The sequence below is a fragment of the Quercus robur genome, chromosome 10 (genome assembly GCF_932294415.1).
Source record: "Quercus robur chromosome 10, dhQueRobu3.1, whole genome shotgun sequence".
NCBI classification, from domain to species: Eukaryota; Viridiplantae; Streptophyta; class Magnoliopsida; order Fagales; family Fagaceae; genus Quercus; species Quercus robur.
In genome coordinates this window covers 40,029,243-40,051,004 of record NC_065543.1, presented here as the reverse complement: position 1 = coordinate 40,051,004, position 21,762 = coordinate 40,029,243, and the positions used below count along the sequence as shown (strand labels likewise).

The following is a 21,762-nucleotide window of genomic DNA, read 5'->3' as shown; positions in this document are numbered from 1 at the left end:
AGAGGATTATGGAGAGCTAAAAAAAAAAAAAAAAAAATACACCCAATGATATCTATAGGAAGTTTCCATAAATTGTTTAAATAATAGTACAAGGTAATTGCAGCGATTTTAATTTTTTTGCTAGAAAGATCTTAAAAGTACATGCATTTTACTCCCCCTATTCCCCACCAAAGAAAAAAAAAAAAGAAAAGCATACATTTGAATATATGTAATAAAAAAGAGAGAAGCTATGATACACTTGATGAAGGGAGAAATAGGCTTCCTCTTTGAGTAAATTAAATTGAAAAAAAAAAAAGTTAGGTAAAAAGACACGAGAGTATTGCGCACGCATTCATGAAAGAAAAGCACAACATACACGCTAATATGAGCCAATTAAATTTTTGGACAAGAAAAGGTGGACTAATGAGTCAGCTTAAAATAAAGGATGAATATGATTGCAAGAACTAGGATTGCGACTATGGAACCAATGATACATTTGTTCCTGCTCATCCTTCTTGACATGGATGTCAATATCTTCTTGCTCCTGATAACATTGTCATCCACACCATGTATCTGCAGACAGAAGGAAAGATCAATAGTTTGCTAATGCTGACCATTAAATTAATCAGAGCCGTTTATCGGGAAAGCTAATTGCGGATTGCATAAGGCTAAAGCAGACCCCTTTTTTCCTATACAGAGAACAACCTATGCCCTTGTTCAGTTGCCATTTAGGGAAGGGATGAAGTGTAGTGCACATGAAATACAAAAATGAAACATACAAAATATAAAAAGTAAAAACCACAATGAACCTGTTACCAAGAGGCAATGAACCATTAATTGGAACAAAAAGAAAGAGCATAAGGCATACTGTGTTATTGGCGTGTAGTAGAGATTGACGCTGTTGATGCAAATTTTGTAGGATCGAGACGCCGAGCTCTTCTGTTTCCAGCATTGTTCTTCTACTCTCCTTAATTCTGTCAGTGGACTGATTTAATCTCTCTGTTGTCATCAGCAGTCTTCCTCTTTGATCATTAGATACCTTTTGCATCACCCACCAATGTCAATGAGAATGTACCCCTAATGGAATTATATACATAATATCCATGTCCATGACTATTCTTAAAATTTAGAAAGTGTGTATATATTCTAATTAGAAGAGTAAAACCAATTGGTGGAAATAACTTTCATGGAAATAGAAATGTAAAGCTATAGTAGATATAGACCATTTGGCATTTCACACCAAGAACTATGTGAACCACGAAAAATTATTTTATACATCAGTTGCATGCAACCTGTATCTCACAGTTAGTGAAAACCACACACTTGTGAATCCCACATATTGTGACACATTGGTTACATACAGTTGATGCGCAAGATACAACCTTTGAGAGGGAGAAAGACATACATACCAACAGTGCATCTACCATTCCTGACTCCAACAGCTGATCTCTTGCAGCCAGATTAGCATTAGCTGATGTGAATCTTTTGGATTCATTTTTCAAACTATTGAAATCAGTTTTATATTCCCTTAACTTAGCAAGAAGGGTTGCCTTTGCACTAGGTGACAAACTCCTTGCCTCAAGATCCATTTTCTGAAGCTGTTCAAATTCGAGAAAAGTCACATTAGTAATCTGATGAGATATATATAAATAAATAAAATAGAGAATTAATATGTCACAGCAATAGGCTTCTTTAGTACCAAACCATCCGCATCATCTAATCCAGTTTTTATTTCGGAAATTTTCTGCTTCTTTTGCTCTGCCAATCAAGAATGAAGAATGCATAGAACCATCAGTGAAGTAAATAATTTGACAGTTTAGGCATATTTTAATACGTACAGTACAAAACCCAATAGTCTCACAACCAAACAAAAGCAAAAGGTAATTATATTCAACTTCATATGCAGACTACAGTAAAAAGTTCCATTTTCCATGCACACAAACTAACAACACCACAGACATGACTCCTACATTCTAACAAACCATCTTCCAGTTTTGTTCCCCATCAGCATGTTTAGCATCTACTTAACTCATCATTATGAATATTCTAGGTTTACAATATTTTATATACACTTTTTGCTTACAACAAGTGGGAAATTCAAATCCAGGTTCTCAAGAATCAGACAATACCACTAAACCACAAAGTTATTTACAATCTCATTGATATTTAAATATCAATATCAAAATAGAACATAAGATTAATTGTTACCTACTAACATAAAACTTAAAAAATTGATTTTCAAGCACTTTGTGAACAATGAGATGCCAATTAAGCAACAAAGCCTTTAGTAAAGTAGTCCTAAATTCCTAATCCGAATACTAGTTAAAGTATATTGTAATCTTAGTTAGGATGTAACCCACTATAAATACCCATTGATGATATCATACAAAACTTAAAAAGTAAAAATATAGCAAAAGCAACAATCTCATTCAAGCATTATAAAACATCTATATGCTTCATCATCTTATACAATACAAGCACATAATCACAAACCCATCAATTCATATATCATAATTCATAACCACTAGCCTCTTCTCTCCATTTCTCTTACCTAAAGAATTTTCAACATTAAATACCCACCTCATTATTGCCTAATTGTTCCTCGTGAAACAAACAAAAGCAACTAAATAATAGAGATTCAAAGAAAACATATATAGTGTGGTAATAACCTCCATCAAGTACAGTAGCGGCAGTGCAGTAGCTTGATAGATTGGCAGAGAGCTCGCAATAGTGATGCTCGTACACCTCGAACACCTCACTCATCGCAATGCCTCTCCGACCTTCTTTTACAATTCAACCACACAAAAAACAAGTAGCATTCTTTTAAGACAATGAATGAAAACTTAAAAAACACATTTTTCATACACATGATTATAATTGAATGATGATTATTATAAGAATGTAGGATGAGATCGAGGGGTACTGAGGAATCAGTGGACGGTTGGAAAGTGTGGTTACGGCAGAGATGGTGGAGGTGAGGACAGTTTGAAAGTTTTGGGACATTCTTGGTTGGTTAGTTGGTTAGTTCGTTGGATGTACAGTTAGTGCGTACTTGCATGTGTGCAACAACAATTTCCCTTATGATGATGATGGGTAAAACGGTTTTTTATTTTTATTTTTTTCCATCTAAAAATATTAAGAGATGTCAGTTGAGTAATAAGAACTTTTGGGTAATTTTACAGAAATGGGTAATTTTCTGCACGCGTATTAGTTTGTCCAAAATTTTTTTGGTTGGGGTAAGTTTAAAATCTCCATTAATTGTCACCTCCAATTTTTTAAAATCTTTTTTTTTAAATATAATTTTATATTTTTCATAAATTTTTAAATAAAATAAAAGGATTTTAATTAAAGTGTGCCCTTAGGGCATATATTAGTAAATCATTTTAAGAAACTTTTTACAGAAAAATAAAAAAGTTACTAATTTTTTTGACAGTTTTTTTAATTCTTAATAAAATGTTTCCAAAAATGAATAATTAATATATGCCTTAAGGACATAGATTAACTGAACCCTAAATAAATATATATAATCATAGATATAATTTTATTCAAACACTCTTATTGGGAAGGAACTCATTCAAATAAAAAATTATCACACAGTTTGAATGCGAGTTTGGTTGATTGGATTACTCATTTTTTGACTAATTCTTTTAAACTCTACATTGTCATGAATAATTCTCTGGTTGTTCGAGGATTTGATGGTGAAATCTTTCAATTCCTTAGAATTGTATGTGTCTCTGTCTTAAGCCCTTTCCCAACAACGCTTGAATTGTACAATACAATAATAAGTATTATTGGGGAGACATATGGTGTTCAAAATAAGACTGAGATATTGAGGCAATATGGCATTGCTACTGCAACTTTGCAGATACCTCAAATGAAATTGTTGAGGTAGAAATTACATAGACCAATTGAAACATGACATACAAAGTGTAAAATTGAGTAAGGAAAATCTGTAAACAGATTTGCTTTTGGATTATGTTTGCTTGCTCTTATGACTGAAACATAAAGTTCTATGTTTGCGTTAAAGCACAGTCCATTAAAAAACAATTTGATCGAGTGTTTATCTGTCTCGATCATTCTAGTCATGATGATATTGAGCGTTTAGAAAAACTGTTCAACTTGCAAAAAATATTGCAATTTCTTGTGCAAATTAGGTACATCTTGATATTCTGTTAGGAGACAAATTGTAAGGTTACAGTCAGCAAGAGCCTTTTATTTTATAACCAATACAGAACAGTCAACCGTTGTATCTGATACAGAGTGACCCCCCACATTGTACATTTGTATATGGATGGGCCATTTCTTCAGCATTTCGTAACCATTGAAAACATGATTTTCCAAAAGAAAGGAAAAACAAGAACAAACAAACAAACGAAACTTGACACTTGTAGATTGAGACATAATACACATAATACACCTACACTAGTTGATCCTTGTTGCAGTAAAGCAAAAAAATTTAATACTTCTAATTGTTAACAATACCATGTTTTCTATTGATTCAGGGATATGGTTTGTGTATTTATTTAATCAATAATAATGATGCTGTAGTAGTTAAGGTGTACTTTTCTTGATAGACCATTGACCACTTCTCTGGTTGATCCTAACTAAATTGAGCAGTGGCTCCCCTTTTTGTTCTTCTTTCTTTCTATGTAAGTGTTTCTGAGAGCATCATTATCATTGTTGTGAGGCCAATGTGAAACTCTAATTCGGGAACTTGAACTCCCAACCTCACAACCAAAGAAACATGGACAGTTCTTCCAAATGCCATTTGGACTATGAAGGCCTCTGGTGGCAGAAATAGAAACTTTGACAGGCAAGTGTTGCCTAGTTTTATTCATCTTTTTTTTTTCCTATGTTAGTTTTTTTGTAAGCATCATTATCATTGTTGTGAGGCCAATTCTAAACTCTAATTTGGGAACTCAAACCCCCAACTTTGCAACCAAAGTCACATGCACAACCAGGCTCTGATGACAGACATTGAAACTTTGACAGGCAAGTTGCCTGCATTTTTTCATCATGCACACCCAATTAAAATTCATTAGCTCATTAATTATTGATATTAAAACTTGTGCTTTGTCCGTAGTTTAGTATGCAGTGTAAGATAATATTTCATTTTATTATATGATATAAGACTTTGACCCAATATAAAACCTTAACATCCTCTTTCCATGAAAGAATCGTTGTTCTAGTCAATTATCTGCGGTATGATTATGAACTCTTCAGGATGCTGACATAAACTGTTGTAGCAAGAATTTAGTATTTTGGAATGCAGTTACTACGAAAGAGCTGACAATGAATCCTAGACTAGGTCAATTCATCTTTATTATTCAGTATAAACCAGGTTTTCCTTCCTGCTTTGTTTCCAAGATCAGTTATTGACTTATTTCTTTGAAGTTTTTTGGAGCTTCAAAGGGGTAGATGATCTTTAATATGTAAATTGCTTAAATTTATTACTGTTTTCTTTAATTCCTTTTCTTTTGCCTTTTCTTTGATCTCATTGAATGCAAGTACTCATTTGTAGTCTTACACACAGATGAACGCTTGCATACAAATGGCTTTTAGAAATATAATTATAAATTTTCTTTTCAGCACCTTTTTCTGGTCACTGCTGGGTGTATTTACTCTCAGCAATGGTGGTGATAGTGATATCTCTTGCTTGAAATCCATTAAAGAGTCACTAGAAGACCCTTTTAATCGCTTTAAATCTTCTTGGAATTTTGACGAAGTTGGAGAAGGTTTCTACTGTGGATTTACTGGGGTCCAATGCTGGAATTCCGGGGAAAGCAAAGTTTTATATATCCAACTTTACAACATGGGCCTCAAGGGCCAATTCCCTCAGGGCATTGAGAACTGCAAATACTTACAAGGTCTAGAACTTTCATTCAACAAGCTCTCTGGTGCCATCCCCTCTGACATATCAACAAGGCTCCCTTATGTGACAGTACTTGATCTCTCTAGAAACAATTTCTCTGGTGAAATCCCGACAGATATTGCAAATTGTGTTTATCTGAATTCCCTTAAACTTGATCACAACAGGCTGACAGGTCAAATACCTCAGCAACTTGGCCAGCTCACTCGAATCAAGACCTTTACCGTTGCTAACAATTTTTTGTCAGGACCAGTACCAAATTTTGCCATTGCCAGTGTCACGAAAGAGAGCTACGTGAATAACAGCGGACTTTGTGGAGGGCCTTTGGAACCTTGCAAAGAGCTTGGAAGGAAATCAGATGAGACTTTTAAAAGTGGGTTTATTGTTGGTTATGCGGTTTCTGCAGTTTCAGTTGTAACTATTTTCATGTCCTATTGTGTGCCTTGGGAGCAAATGAAGAAGAGGAAAAGGATGACCCTCAAGAAGAACAATAAGAGAAAAGAAGCTCATAAGGTGACCAAATTGCTGCCTTCAAATCTCCAATGGAAAAGCTACAAACAGGTTCTCAGTTTGTCTCTCCTTTTCTCTTTCTTTGCAGATGTCTACTACAAGTGAATCAAATAACAAAACAGACAAAACTGTCCATTATAGACTTTATAGTTTTCAAATCTTCAATTGTAATTAGCCTTGAACTCTTTTGGCTGTCTTTATTTTATACTTTCATACTAATGGAGTGTAACTTGTTCCACAGATCTCTATTTTGGAGAGGTGGGTTACTAGAATGACTCTTGCAGAGCTCAATAAGGCAACTGACAATTTTAGCTCTGATAACATCATTGGATTGGGAAAGATGGGAACAGTATATAAGGCTACACTGCCCAATGGTCTGTTTCTTGCTATTAAGAGACTATATGACTCTCAACAGCTGGAGAAACAATTCATGTGTGAGTTAACAATTCTAGGTAGATTGAGACATTATCACTTACTTCCCCTCTTGGGATTCTGCATAGAAAGGAAAGAGAAGATTTTGGTGTACAAATATATGTCCAACGGAAATCTTTATGATTGGCTACATTCTTTGGAAGATGATTCTATGAAATTAGAATGGCCGTTGAGGGTTAGAATCGCTGTTGGTCTAGCGAGAGGCTTGGCATGGCTCCACCACAAGTGCAAAATCCGGATAGTCCATCTGAACATATGCTCAAAATGCATCTTACTTGATCAGAATTTTGAGCCTCAAATATCAAATTTCGAAGGGGCGACATCAATCAATTCAAAAAATGCTAATCATTCAAGGAGATCCTCTATAAATAATGGGATTTGGGATCTGGAATATGTTACAAAAGATGTCTATGACTTTGGAATCGTGCTTCTAGAGCTGATTACACAGTGGGAACCAAGTCAAATAAGCAATGCATGTATAAGTTCTAATCTTTTAGCAAGCTCTTCCTTTCTATATGAAATGATTGACAAATCTCTGGTCGGGAATGAATATGATGAAGAGATCATTCGGCTCATTAAAATTGCATACGACTGTGTTCAGCCATTTCCACATCAAAGGCCAACAATGGTTGAAGTGTACCAAAAAACATGGGCCGTAGGGGTACGATATGGTATTGCATATGATTTCAGAATAGTGAGGAGACCTCAAATTGCTGCTGCTGCTGCTAGTACTAGCGATGAAATTATTGAGATTGAAACAGCAGAAACCTAAGCACTAAAGTACATTAGCATAACTCTGTTAAATAAGGTTTGTATTAATTTGCTAGTGTTGGAAAAGAAAATCCTATTATGAGTGAGTTCGAATGTATAATTAATTAGCTCTAGGTGCGTGATTTTCTGTTTCAAAAGTGTTGTCATGTAAATCGTTTCAGTTTGACTAATTATGTGAGTCTATGTACGTACTAAGTTATGCTTGTTGAGAAAACTTTCCAGCATCTTTGTGAAGAAATTCAAAAATACCAAAACTACCTCGATTTAGGACTCTTAATGGAAACCAACCATACAAGAACTGGTTGCAAAGACTAAATTGACGACAAAGTTAAAAGATTGGGGGGGGGGGGGGGGGGGGAAGAATAAAGTTAAAGAACTAAATTGAATACAAACTAAAGTTAGAGGGCGTAATTTATAATTTAGCCAAAAATTTACTTTATGACCCTTCCCTAATCATCTCATCTACTATCTGATTACCTTTACCACATCTCCCAGTCAAATATAACACCATTCCAAACAAGATAATATATAGCCCAACTATCTCAAGAATTCAACAAGAATCCTGTACCCTTCTTGTCCTTCCTAGACATGATAGCAAACTATTATAACTAATTGAGGTTGGGGCAATCTTATGGGACTTCATTTCCATCATCACATTCATGGCCTCAGGAAAAAGACTGGGAGGCTTACGTTTAAGATTTCGTTCACAAAGGCATCTAAAGGAATGTGTTTTAGCAAAATAAACTGGTAATAAACCCAGCCAACTTCTTATCTTTGATAATGCTGCTTAGACCAACCATAAAGAAGGCTCTTGTAAATGCAAGGCACTATTTCATATCCTTGTGGTACCACACAACCCCCTCTGCTCCCCTAGCATGCCCTTTTGCACATAAAGTGCTAATTATTGTAGTGACTATAACTGTAAGTCTGTATCTTAATCTTGGGGGCACTAGTACTTGTCCAAGTTCTTGCAAAATACCCAATGCCTCATTTTCACTCCCTAGTTTAACCAATGTCTAAGCTACAACACTAAGTATGCGCATCCATTACTCAACCCTCCTTCATAAGATTCTAAATCAATACATCCATCACCGTGTGATCATTCTTCAACGCAAATAATGTAAACATCCAAATGGCATAATTTTAATCCTTGTCTTATGAAAATATAAAAAGATACTTAATTTCAGCATTCCCCGGAGAGTCCTCTATCTTTTCAAGAATCTATTATTTAGGTCATAAGTGATGATGAAATTACAATTATATTTTCAAATTTCTCTTTCATTATCATGATAATCAAAACTTATCATATAATTACAATTGATATTGCTCAAATAATTGATAAGCATGTTCAAATATGTAGCCATGGACTGAAGTGGACCGAAATAGACCAAACTGGACCGAAATGGACAAACAGACCAGATTGGACTGAAATAGATCTAACTGGACCGAACTGGACTAAAATGGACGAATGGTCCAAATGGACTGAATAATGGAGCAGGTGGACCAAAAAATGGACCGAGTGGAGTGAGTTGGACCACATTGGATTGAAGTAGATCAAAATGAACCGAAATTGACTAAATTGACCGAAGTGCTATGTTGATGTCTCTCAATATTTGGGCCTTAGTCAATTGACCGAAATTGACTAAAGCCCAAATATTAATTTGACACTATTTTACAAAGCCTAAGTATTATTTTGGCACTATTTTACGAAGCCTAAATACTAATTTGGCACTTATTTTATAAAACCCAAATACTATTTTGGCAACTATCTTATAAAACCCAAATATTATTTTGACAACTATTTCATAAAGTCCAAATGCTATTTTGGCACATATTTACAAAACTCAAATATTATTTTAACACTTGTTTTACATATACTAAATCCCTCACTCATGGGAAATATAATTACTCATCTCTCAAGAAATACCTCTCTTACAAAATTTATAAAAGCCCATGTATATCACCCATGGCAAAACTCTTCATTTTGTAGAGACAACCAAGCCCAAAGAAGCTCAACTATAAAGCCCAACTGAGTGAGCCCAGCTCATACACAAATCCTAGCGGCTGAAGCGCACGTGAGCTGACCAGCCAAATTTTAGCATAACTTAACAGCTGGAGCCCATTGCTATCAAGTTCCAACTTGTCCAATCAGATAAAAAAAGGACACGTGTCCATCAAGGATTAAACCCTTCCTTCACAAGCTGAAATTCCATCATTTCTCATGTGACATAAAGCTGAAAGTGACATGACAAAAAGCTGGAAAGCCTCAGCCAGTTGTCCCTTCTTTCTTCTCCAGCCCATTCGATCAAGAACCAAGAGTAGCCATGACCAGACTATGAAAACTTCTGAAACAACTTGAAATCAATTCATTTTCATACAAAAAACGTGCACTCTCTAATTCATGGACCAAGCACATGAACCCCAAATGGGGAAACTTAGGGAAATATGGTTTGGAAGGCACCAAGGGAATCCCAGCAAAGTTCCCAGCACGGGCTCCAAGATTGACACCTGGCTTGAGGTGATACAATTTGCCCTACAGGGCTCTTATTCTAGCAGCAAGATTGTAGTGACCCAAAAAGGGGGGTCTTGCATTCCATGGAATCCCACATAGCCTAGGGAAGCACATGGGAATGTGTTTATAAGGAATGACCTCCCTTCAATGTGTAGAGGCCTTTTCCCCAGCGCAACCTGGGGAAAAACAAAACTGTGAGGGGTATGGGCCCCAAAGCGGACAATATCTACACAGTTGGGGCGGGGTCGTTACAGATGGTATCAGAGCCATGCCTTAGTCGGAAGTGTGGGCCCTACACGCGAGAACGCGTGTGCCCGTAAGGGGGGTGGATTGTAGTGACCCAAAAAAGGGGGTCTTGCATTCCATAGAATCCCACATCACCTAGGGAAGCACATGAGAATGTGTTTATAAGAAATGACCTCCCTTCAATGTATAGAGGCCTTTTCCCCAGCGCAACCTGGGGAAAAACAAAACCGTGAGGGGTATGGGCCCCAAAGCAAACAATATATAAACAGTTGGGGCGGGGTCGTTACAGTTTATAAAAAACTTATGGGACAACCTAAATTTATTTAAATTTGTATGTGTGAATATGTCTTTATATTTTGAGAAGTATGAATGGATTATTTTGTGAGCACATTGAATATGTTTTGAAAACCTATGTCAAGTCGTGATTAGAAGCTCTGTATGGAATTTAGTCCTTAGCAAGGGACAATCATACTGCAGCTAGTTCTTAGCAAGGGACGGTCCTAGAAAAGGGGACAGTACACATTTGATAGATCCTTAGCAAGGGAGTATACTATTGAGGATCCAAAAAGGAAGCTCCTTAGCAAGGGAGTGCACCTTTAGGTTCCAAATGAGCCTTCCTTAAGAAAAAGGGATGGAAAGGAGGTTCTGGTCCTAAAAAGGGACAGCACAACCCTGTCAACGAGGCGTAAACGTTGACCACGAGAAAAGCCTAGGAAAGTGTTTATATGACGGTATATATTATGATGGCTCACAATATAAAGATATTATTTTCTTTTACATGAAATATTTGATGACAAAATATTGATGAGTTACAAGTTGTGAATTTGTTGAAAGAATTATTTATTTAAAAGGTTTGTTCCCACACCCCAATGTTAGTGAATTCCACTTATTGAGTTATCTCACCCCCCTTTATTTCCCATTACAGATACATTAGATGGATTACTGGAGTAGAGATTCTTGGGAGACAGAAGTTACGAACTATTTTTGTGGAACTGAGGATTTTATTATTATTTTATGGCATTAAACATTGTATTGGAGAATTATCTTTGAGGATGTTTTGTATTTGGTGAATTAGAGCTCTGACTCTTGTGATCAGATTCAAGGTTGCTAGTTTCTTTTATTTAATATTTTTATGAATTATTCAGATTAAATAGGCTTTTATTGCTTATGATTTTGGGGCGTTACAAGGATAACCAAGATCATTAGCCTAATGCATGCTTTAATCCCATCAGCCAAGGCCAATCAGCATTCAATGCTAAGTCAGAATCCCAGTTGTTATTACTTAAAACAACAAGAACTTTCTAAAAGTTGAGCTTACCACTCTTAGCTAAAATCCTAGGAACAATTCTCTAAGGATTTTCTGAAGATTGAGAAAGATTTAGCAGAGATTATTTGCTAATTACCCCCTAAAACTCAACTATAAATGGAAACTCTCCATTAACACTTAGGGAGGAGGGATATACACTAAGAGACACACTAATAAAAAGGAGTTCTTCCTTAACCTCCCTGTTTAAGCCTTCTCTAAGCTTTTAAAAAGTCACTGGGTTCTTAGTTTCAAGCTTAGAAACTAAGTTCTCCAACTCCTAGCTCACAAACACTCTTCAGAGCTCTACTCATAAACACTTATCTACCCCCAACAGAAAGCCCCAACAACTTTACTATACACACTCTCTCTCACTACTCATACTACCTGAAATGTCCCTCATTACTCATTATTTATACTATATTCACGAGCATGTCTTAGCACCATAATGATCTTGCTGCGCTAGCTAGGATCTCTCTCTCTTCCTTCATCCCACACTAAGTTTTTCTCATTATTTGTCATAATGGAGCCCATAATATTCATTTACTCATTTACTATTGAAGGTTACAATGTAATTGTCACTATAGAATTTTTCCCTCATATTATTGTGTTAGAAGACTCTTCTCCAGAGCCAATAGATGATGAGTTTGAAAATGTGGATACTTTTCTTAATCTGTGAAATAGCTAATAGCTGAGGTTTATTCTGTTTTGTCTTACTTTACCGCTAGGACATTTTACCACTGGGCTATTTTCTGTAGAAATATTTTACCACTGGACTATTTTCTACAGAAACATTTTACCGCTGGGCTATTTCTTACAATATGCTTTTTAATCATGCTGACATGTCTGTTATAGGGATTGTTTATGGGCCATTCTTGTCAGTCTCAATCTAGGCCGAAGGCATAAGATATAGTGAATTCTTTGGATCTTCACCGATAACCTTTGGGCCGTGCATTAAACCCATCGTCGAGTTTCGGTTTAGGCCCCCCAACCCAACATAAATCTCATTTATCAAAAGGAAAAAATTTTTGCCCCTGACAATATCATCATTATATAACATAACTATGGAGGATGGCATAATGACCCATATATTAAAATCAAATAATTATGATGACATTATACATCAACGGTCATCTAATAAGTATATAGTTGTATATAAATCAACTGTATTAAATTTATAGCTATTAACCCATGATAATGATACATTAAAAGTCATTTTTCTCCCATTTAAAAGAAGAATAAGTCTTGTGCCACATAAAGTGACACAAAAAAGCGACAACCCACCCATGTGGCGAGTTGTGGTTGGTAGAAGGGTGTCCCACCACTACCCCTCCACCAACCACAACTCACCACATGGGCGAGTTATGGCTTTTTTTTGCCACTTTATGTTTCACTAGAAGGACTCTTAAAAGAAAAGTCATTCTTTTCACATTTAAAAGAATGACTTTTTAAATGACTTTTAAAGTCATTCTTATCACACTTTTTTTTTTAGAGTAAACGGCAGACATTCTTCTCACTTTTAAAAGAAGAGAAAACATTCCATCTGGTCTTGGTGTAAATCTCACACTTTACACCCACTAATAATAATAAGCCACATCAGCATTTCACTGGACAATGAAATAAATCTATCACACATAATCACTCTTCTTGAAACCCAATATCACAAAAATCCATAGTTTTAAAAACAAGACTGGACTGGCTGGTTCGACCGGTTCAACCAGGAACTAGCCTTCAATTCGATCTGTTATGGTAGAAAACTGAAAATAGCCTAAAAACTGGTAAATAGTGAAAACCGACTGGTTCAACCTAAGAACCGGAAACTGGCGTGGTCGAACAGGTTACTAACCGGTTTGTCATTTTTTGTCCTTTCCTACCTAAAACTACATCGTTTAACCCCTAACCCTAAGTCCTAAGCCTAAGACTCTCACACTCTCATCTCAATTCTCACTTCTCACTCTCAATGTTTTCTAACTTCTCTCACGCCTCTCAACTCTCAAGTCTCATTGGCTCATGCCTCTCACTGCTCACGCATGCCTCTCTACCTCACCCTCACACACCTCTCTACCTCACCCTCTCATGCCACTCACTCTCTCTGCCTCCCTGAATATCATGCACACTGCCATGCCCACAATCCCACCCTCATGCATAACGGCGCCGACGTCTTCCATGATCACCAATGCTGTGACACTTCTCGCTCCGCCCCTAACGATTACCACATCATCTCTTCGCCCGATCAAGGTATTATTGTATTCCAAGCAAAACCCATGTGAAAACTCAACAAATTAGCAAGTGGGTACTCATGGATGGAAACAAAACTCCACACACACAAAAAAAAAAAAAAAAAAAAAAAAAAAAAAAAAAAAAAAAAATCAAGTCTTTTGAGAAGAAATTACATTTAGGTTTCTTGGAATTTCTTCTGGGAGCTGCAGAATCAGCCAATCCAGTGACTCTTGTGCTAGACGACATTGTATTGGTGCTCAGCATAGATGAAAATAAATGAAAATTTTTTTTTTTTTTAAAAAGACTGCTTTTTTTTTTCCTTCTCTATTTCTCTCAAATCAAAACAAACCCACCAACCCTCAAAGTGAATTTAATTCAAAATCAAAGCCTTGGAATTTCAGAGAGAGAGAGAGAGAGAGCAAAAGGGTATTGACCAATTTGGTTGTTGTTATTTGTTGTTGTTGTTGTTGTTGTTTTGAACTGGGTATTTGTTACTTTGTTTTGTAAACGTTTCGACTTTTCAAGGGATCCAAAAAAACTGTATTTTTCTCTCTGCCTATAGATGTAACACCCCATAATTTGATACCAATTAAATGACTATACATTAATTTTTAATGGAGGCCTATAATTAAAATGGATTAAATAAATTTGGGCCTAATGTATTAAAAAAGAAGATAAATTTTATGGAATATGAAGCCCAAGTGAGGTGACATAAGTACATATATGGGCCTTGAAAACCCTAACCTTTTTCCTCTTAGGTCACACGTGTTTTTCTGATGGGATTTCTTTTTGCTTCAGCCGACAATTGAATTCTGCCTTTCTCCACTGTGGCGTTGAGTTGGAGTCTTCAGGTACGATGTTTCTCATGCTCAAGATTTAGGAAGTTTGAATAGTCATATAGCTTGCAATTGATATGAACCTAAACTATCATTATTATAATAGAAAAAGGGTTCCTATAATTGTATTATATTAGATAAAGATTTGGCCAATATGTCAGGAAGGAACACAGACGTGAGATTGAGCCAAATAGAGTAATATGTTGGACTTGGTCACCATGTTAAAGTGAAAAGAATGCTTAAGTTATTGCATTCACACTAAGCCACCATTGTTGATCGGTTGTTATTGCATTCACACTAAGCATTCACACTAAGCCATTGACCGGTTATTATGCATTCACACTAAGTCACAATTGTTGACTGGTTATTTTGCTTTCACACTAGTTCAACCGTGTAATAGATTTTGGGTCTTTGGAGTGATGATTATAATATTATAATAAGAATTGTTTATATAGCCGTATGGTCCAGGCTTTGAAATTTGATTATGTATGAATAGTATGTATAGTCATACCTCTATTGGTTCTGAGATTGATTGAAGTTTCATGAATATTCTAATTAGGCAACAATATTTATAAGTCCAAAAATCTGATCAAAGCTGAAAGTAAATTGGATAGTTAGGTGAATAAATAGAGGATTTTGGATAAATCAATGTTGTCTAGGATAAAACCATTTTAAGTGTGAAAATAGATTTTTAAGTGGGAATTTGTGTATTGATGAACCTATTTTTGGTATTGCTAAGTTCTAATTCTACTGAATTGTTGTAATTCAAGGGAGGTTGATTTCCTTTATTTTTGCAACTAAGAGGTAAGTGGTGTTTACTAATTTTGGGGGTTTTCCCAAAACAGTGTTAATTATTAAACTATTTTATATGAAAGAATATGTTGATATTCTATATATAAATGAATATTTTACAAATGTTTGATGTGCACATTGGCTATTCGTTTTATGAAAACCTTGTGGGACAACCTAATTTTATTTAAACTTGTATGTGTGAATATGTCTTTATATTTTGAGAAGTATGAATGGATTATTTTGTGAGCATATTGAATATGTTTTGAAAACCTATGGCAAGTCATGATTAGAAGCTCAGTATGATATTTAGTTCTTAGCAAGGGACAATCATGCTGCAGCTAGTCCTTAGCAAGGGACGGTCCCAAAAGGGGACAGTGCACATTTGATAGCTCCTTAGCAAGGGAGCATACTATTGAGGATCCAAAAGGAAGCTCCTTAGCAAGGGAGTGTACCTTTAGGTTCCAAAGGAGCCATCCTTGAGAAATGGGATGAAAGGAGGTTTCAGTTCCAAAAAGGGGACAGCACAACCCTGTCAACGGGGCGTAAACGTTGACCACGAGAAAAGCCTAGGAAATTGTTTATGTGATGGTATCAATATATATATATATATATATATATTATGATGGCTCACAATATAAAGATATTATTTTCTTTTACATGAAATAGTTAATGACAAAATATTGGTGAATTATAAGTTGTGAATCTGTTGAAAGAATTATTTATTTGAAAGGTTTGTTCCCACACCCCAATGTTAGTGAATTCCACTTATTGAGTTATCTCACCCCCCTTTATTTCCCATTACAGATACATTAGGTGGATTATTGGAGTAGAGATTCTTGGGAGACAGAAGTTACAAATTTATTTTTGTGGAACTGAGGATTTTATTATTATTTTATGGCATTAAACTTTGTATTGGAGAATTATTTTGAGGATGTTTTGTATTTGGTGAATTAGAGCTCTGACTCTTGTAATCAGTTTCAAGGTTGCTAGTTTCTTTTATTTAATATTTTTATGGATTATTCAGATTAAATAGACTTTTATTGCCTATGATTTTGGGGCGTTACAATAGAAGTCGGACACACACACTTGTTAATATATATATATATATATATAAAATTAAAAATTAAAAATTATTTATATAATTCAAATAAATAATATTTAAATTATTTATGACGTCACTGGTTCGACCATTGGTTGGACCTTGATCCAACTAGAAAATCGATAATTAGCTCCTCGAACGATTCTTTCACTGTACCGGTTTTTAAAACCATGCAAAAATCCAAAAGCCCAGCTTCCACACATAGCTGAGAACCAATTCCTTCAATCTCTAAGAGCATCCACACTAGCTCGTGGATACTCATCTAAAATACAAAAAGTGCTCCAATTTACACATTTTACCCCAAAATCCTTCCACATTAGTTCATGTAAAAATGTCTAAATATACATGATATCTTGCAAAATGAACAGTAACCGTGCATATATACACGGTTACTGTTCACCGTGTAAACAATTTTTTTATATTATTTTCTCTCCTCTGTCAAACTACTTCTCTTCTCTAACCATTACAACAACCCAGCGCGCCAGAATAACCACCCAACCACCAAACCCAGCGCCACCACCAAACACCGCAATCTAGCACAGAGTATTAACCAAACTCAACTGAAAATTAATCCAAAATCAACAGAAAACCCAAAATCAACTGAAAATTAACCCAAACACATCCACAGACAAATCAACATAGAGATACACTTGCTCAAAAGTGAAAAAAAGAAAAAGAAAACACAGAGATACACTTGACTGGAATGATCAGAGCTTGTGGGTCTCGCTTAATCGGAGCTCGTGGGTCTTACCTGATCGAAGCTAGGAAGATACAATAACTGATCAGTGCTTGTGGATCGGAGCTAGGAAGATCTCGGTCAAATCTAATCTAGTCGGATCTGATCGGTGCTTGTGGATCGGAGCTAGGGAGATCGGTGCTTGCCTGATCGGAGCTGTGGATCGGAGCTAGGGAGATCGGTGCTTGCCTGATCAGAGCTGTGAATCGGAGCTATGGATCGGAGCTAGGGAGATCGGTATAGAGATGATTCAGAAAGGGAGATCGGTATAGAGATGATCGGAGCTAGGGAGCTAGGGAGCTATGGATCGGTATAAACCGAGAGGGAGAGTTTATTCAGATTTGGGTATAGAGATGGGTTATGGGTGTAGAGAGCTGTATCAGAAAAAATGGGTTCAGAGAGAGTCTTTGTATTAGAAAAAATGGGTTCACAGAGAGAGAGAGAGAGAGAGAGAGAGAGAGCTTTATCAGAAAAAATGAGAACGAAAAATGGGTTCACACAGAGAGAGAGAGAGAGAGAGTTGTATAAAAAAAAATGAGAACGTGCGTGTATAATAAAGGGGTTGGTTGAGAAAATAATAAAAAAATTGAGAAAATTAATTATTTAAATAAATGAGGTGATAAAATAGATGAATTGATGTCGGTGTTTTGTAAAAGTAAATGTGTAAAATAGAAAAAGTAGGTTTTTATTGTAAAAATGGATGTGTAAAATACATGGACTGATGTGGTTGCTCTAACCACAAGAGGCACCACCATAGTGTAGAAAAACATACAGAAAAAAACTTTGTAAGATTGGTTTGGTGGTTTCTTTTTGTAAGATTTGTTGGTGTGGATTTGATTTATTGTCCAGATGGATGATTCAAGAGAAACCCATGTTTAATCACTCATTATTCTTCATAACTATTTGTTGTTTTGCCTATATGCCGACTTAAGAGAGCAAAAGAGGGATGCGGCAAGTGGAAGATGTGAAAGGAAAAAGAGAAATTTAGGATCTTTAGATCTGTTGAGTTTTAGTTGTCTTGGGACGGAAATTTTTGGGTCTCATCCGTTGGATCTGTGGGTCGCTGTTGCCGGAATGAGGGGAGGAAAATGGAGCAACAACAGTTGTTGGTGGTCCGTACGTTTGAAGGAATTCTTTTCGGTCTCCTCTCAATTAGGCACCTGCAAAGTTGTATCAGTTTCACTGTTTGGTTTGTAGGTTGCCGTTGCCAAAATAAGGGGCAAATCGGAGCAGCGGTGCGGTGGCCGTTACTGGTGGTTTGTGGAAGGGAGTATGGATGAGAGAAGTGTTAATGGCAGGATTTTAATGAACAGTCAATAGGTGTGGCCAGTTGTATTAACGTTTTAGTAAAATGCTGTCGTGGCGCTCTTTTATTGGAGGGCGTAAACCTCATGCTTTATGCCACGTCCGGACACAATTTACACTCTTAAAAAAGAATGACTTTTTAAATGACTTTTAAAGTCATTCTTATCACACTTTTTTTTTTTTTTTTTTTTGGAGTAAACGGCACGGCAGACATTCTTCTCACGCTTAAAGACCTTCTCACTTTAGAGGTAGTGTTGATTTGAAATATATAATTTTTTATAAAAATATCCAACACTACGAAAGAGCTGACAATGAATCCTAGACTAGGTAAATTCATCTTTATTATTCAGAATAAAGTATAAACCAGGTTTTCCTTCCTGCTTTGTTTCCAAGGTCAGTTATTGACTTATTTCTTTGAAGTTTTTTGGAGCTTCAAAGGGGTAGATGTCACTAGATGATCTTTAAATGTAAATCTCTTAAATTTATTACTGTTTTGTTTAATTCCTTTTCGTTTGCTTTTTCTTTGATCTCATTGAGTGCGAGTACTCATTTGTAGTCTTACACACAGATAAACGCTTGCATACAAATGGCTCTTAAAAATATAATTATAATTTTTCTTTCCAGCACCTTTATCTGGTCACTGCTGGGTGTATTTACTCTCAGCAATGGTGGTGATAGTGATATCTCTTGCTTGAAATCCATTAAAGAGTCACTCAAAGACCCTTTTAATCGCTTTAAATCTTCTTGGAATTTCTCCGAAATTGGAGAAGGTTTCTACTGTGGATTTAATGGGGTCGATTGCTTGCCCGGGGAATACAAAGTTCAATCTATCCGACTTTACAACAAGAGCCTCAAGGGCCAATTCCCTCAGGGCATTGAGAACTGCAAAGACTTAATAGTTCTAAACCTTTCATTCAACAAGCTCTCTGGTGCCATCCCCTCTGACATATCAACAAGGCTTCCTTATTTGACATCACTTGATCTCTCTAGAAACAATTTCTCTGGTGAAATCCCGACCGATATTGCAAATTGTACTTATCTGAATTCCCTTAAACTTGATCACAACAGGCTGACAGGTCAAATACCTCAGCAACTTGGCCAGCTCACTCGAATCAAGAACTTTACCGTTGCTAACAATTTCTTGTCAGGACCAGTACCAAATTTTACCGATCCCAATGTCACGAAAGAGAGCTACGTGAATAACAGCGGACTTTGTGGAGGGCCTTTGGAACCTTGCAAAGAACTTGGAAGGAAATCAGATGAGACTTTTAAAAGTGGGTTTATTGTTGGTTATGCGGCTTCTTCAGTTTCAGTTGTAACTATTTTCGTGTCCTATTGTGTGCCTTGGGAGCAAATGAAGAAGAGGAAAAGGATGACCCTCAAGAAGAACAGTAAGAGAAAGGAAACTCATAGGTGACCAAATTGTTTCCTTCAAAGCTCCAATGGAAAAGCTGCAAACAGGTTCTCAGTTTGTCTCTCCTTTTCTCTTTCTTTGCAGATGTCTACAAGTGAAACAAATAACAAAACAGACAAAACTGTCCATTATAGTTTTCAAATCTTCAATTGTAATTAGCCTTGAACTCTTTTGGCTTTATCGTATACTTTCATACTAATGGAGAGTAACTTGTTCCACAGATCTTTACTTTGGAGAGGTGGGTTACTAGAATGACTTCTGCGGAGCTCAATAAGGCAACTGACAATTTCAACTCTGACAATGATGTGTCCCAAAGCCTTGTGTCTGGGTTACGTTCACCTGCTAAGTAGTAACAGTGGATTTGCTAAGAAGATTGCCTCTGCCTCCAAGAGTTTAGTTTAATAAAGGACTCCTTCAGTTGCTTGTAACTGGGAGATTAGGTTGCTGTTATCTTTTGTTATTATCATTTTGTTATCTTTATCTAGGATAGGTGTTATTATCTAGTTTAGCCAAAGTTTCGGCTAAAATAGAATAGCTGTCATTGTTATCGGTTGTGGTTATTTGGTATGTATTTAAGTTGAATCATGATGAATTAGAGGCAACAAAGAATTAAACCAAAATTCCCTTTCCTTTTCCTCATTCTTGGAGATTAGTCATCTCAAATAGACTACAATTCCATTAAACCAATTGGGACAGATCAGATAAATATCATTGGATTGGGAAAGATGGGAACAGTATATAAGGTCACACTGCCCAATGGTCTGTTTCTTGCTGTTAAGAGACTATATGACTCTCAACAGCTGGAGAACAATTCATGTGTGAGTTAACAATTCTAGGTAGATTGAGATCACTTACTTCCCCTCTTGGGATTCTGCATGTAAAGGAAGGAGAAGATTTTGGTTTACAAATATAGGTCCAACGGAAATCTTTATGATTGGCTACATTCTTTGGAAGATGATTCTATGAAATTAGAATGGCCGTTGAGGGTTAGAATTGCTGTTGGTCTAGCAAGAGGCTTGGCATGGCTCCACCATAAGTGCAAAATCCGGATAGTCCATCTGAACATATGCTCAAAATGCATCTTACTTGATCAGAATTCTGAGCCTCAAATATCAAATTTCAAAGGGGCGACATCAATCAATTCAAAAAATGCTGATCATTCAAGGAGATCCTCAATAAACAATGGGATTTGGGATCTGGAATATGTTACAAAAGATGTCTATGACTTTGGAATTGTGCTTCTAGAGGTGATTACACAGTGGGAACCAAGTCAAATAAGCAATGCATGTATAAGTTCTAATCTTTTAGCAAGCTCTTCTTGTCTATAGGAAATGATTGACAAATCTCTAGTCAGGAATGAATATGAAGAAGAGATCATTCTGCTCATTTAAATTGCATACGACTGTGTTCAGCCATTTCCACATCAAAGGCCAACAATGGTTGAAGTGTGTGAGGGCGCTTTTTTCTTAGCACACAGGCCCATGTAGAAACAAGGATCTTGGGCCCTTTACTTGTTGTTTTGGTGGACTGGGCTTAGTTCACCGTAGCTAAATGGGACTGATTACAAATCAAGTTGTGCGCAAGTCACATAAAACTCCTCAAGACAAAAATGCGATTCCTCCTAAGTAATAAAAATACCATTATAAGTGTTTTAGTGTCATAAAATGACCCTTTACTTTACAAAATAAGTAAAATAAGAATTCATAATATTCACAATGAGAAAGAAATTGAAATAGAA

General features: G+C 36.1%; 3 protein-coding genes across 4 annotated transcripts; 2 read left to right on the top strand and 1 right to left on the bottom strand.

Annotated features, from left to right (window-relative positions):
• Positions 1 to 399: 399 nt before the first annotated feature.
• Positions 400 to 2,742, bottom strand: LOC126704144 (vesicle transport v-SNARE 13-like). The gene is made up of 4 exons (XM_050403171.1): positions 2,649 to 2,742; positions 1,679 to 1,737; positions 1,389 to 1,577; positions 400 to 552 (listed from the first exon to the last, which is right to left on the bottom strand). Exons 1-4 carry the CDS (start codon positions 2,740 to 2,742, stop codon positions 400 to 402), a joined length of 495 nt encoding a protein of 164 aa, XP_050259128.1.
• Positions 2,743 to 4,486: 1,744 nt separating this feature from the next.
• Positions 4,487 to 7,769, top strand: LOC126703296 (probably inactive leucine-rich repeat receptor-like protein kinase At5g48380). Of its 2 annotated transcripts, XM_050402257.1 has the most exons (3): positions 4,487 to 4,792; positions 5,569 to 6,409; positions 6,600 to 7,769. In XM_050402257.1, the coding sequence occupies exons 1-3, from the start codon at positions 4,755 to 4,757 to the stop codon at positions 7,560 to 7,562; spliced, it is 1,842 nt and encodes a 613-aa protein (XP_050258214.1). In that variant the 5' UTR covers positions 4,487 to 4,754; the 3' UTR covers positions 7,563 to 7,769. The 2 variants fall into 2 exon arrangements, with proteins under 2 accessions (XP_050258214.1, XP_050258213.1); XM_050402256.1 differs by lacking the exon at positions 4,487 to 4,792 and having other exon boundaries at positions 5,113 to 6,409.
• An 11,178-nt stretch (positions 7,770 to 18,947) lies between these two features.
• Positions 18,948 to 20,622, top strand: LOC126703416 (probably inactive leucine-rich repeat receptor-like protein kinase At5g48380). The gene is made up of 2 exons (XM_050402377.1): positions 18,948 to 20,071; positions 20,246 to 20,622. Exon 1 carries the CDS (start codon positions 19,197 to 19,199, stop codon positions 20,025 to 20,027), a length of 831 nt encoding a protein of 276 aa, XP_050258334.1. The 5' UTR covers positions 18,948 to 19,196; the 3' UTR covers positions 20,028 to 20,071; positions 20,246 to 20,622.
• The last annotated feature ends 1,140 nt before the right edge of the window (positions 20,623 to 21,762 follow it).

Excerpts from the sequence above, each read along its gene's own strand:
- LOC126704144 (XM_050403171.1), bottom strand. The coding sequence starts at position 2,742 with ATGAGTGAGGTGTTCGAGGTGTACGAGCATCACTATTGCGAGCTCTCT. Across the intron at positions 1,738-2,648 it reads CGCTACTGTACTTGATGGAG|AGCAAAAGAAGCAGAAAATT; the intron begins GTTATTACCACA and ends CTTGATTGGCAG. Across the intron at positions 1,578-1,678 it reads TAGATGATGCGGATGGTTTG|CTTCAGAAAATGGATCTTGA; the intron begins GTACTAAAGAAG and ends GAATTTGAACAG.
- LOC126703296 (XM_050402256.1), top strand. The coding sequence starts at position 5,513 with ATGAACGCTTGCATACAAATGGCTTTTAGAAATATAATTATAAATTTT. Across the intron at positions 6,410-6,599 it reads AATGGAAAAGCTACAAACAG|ATCTCTATTTTGGAGAGGTG; the intron begins GTTCTCAGTTTG and ends CTTGTTCCACAG.
- LOC126703416 (XM_050402377.1), top strand. The coding sequence starts at position 19,197 with ATGGCTCTTAAAAATATAATTATAATTTTTCTTTCCAGCACCTTTATC.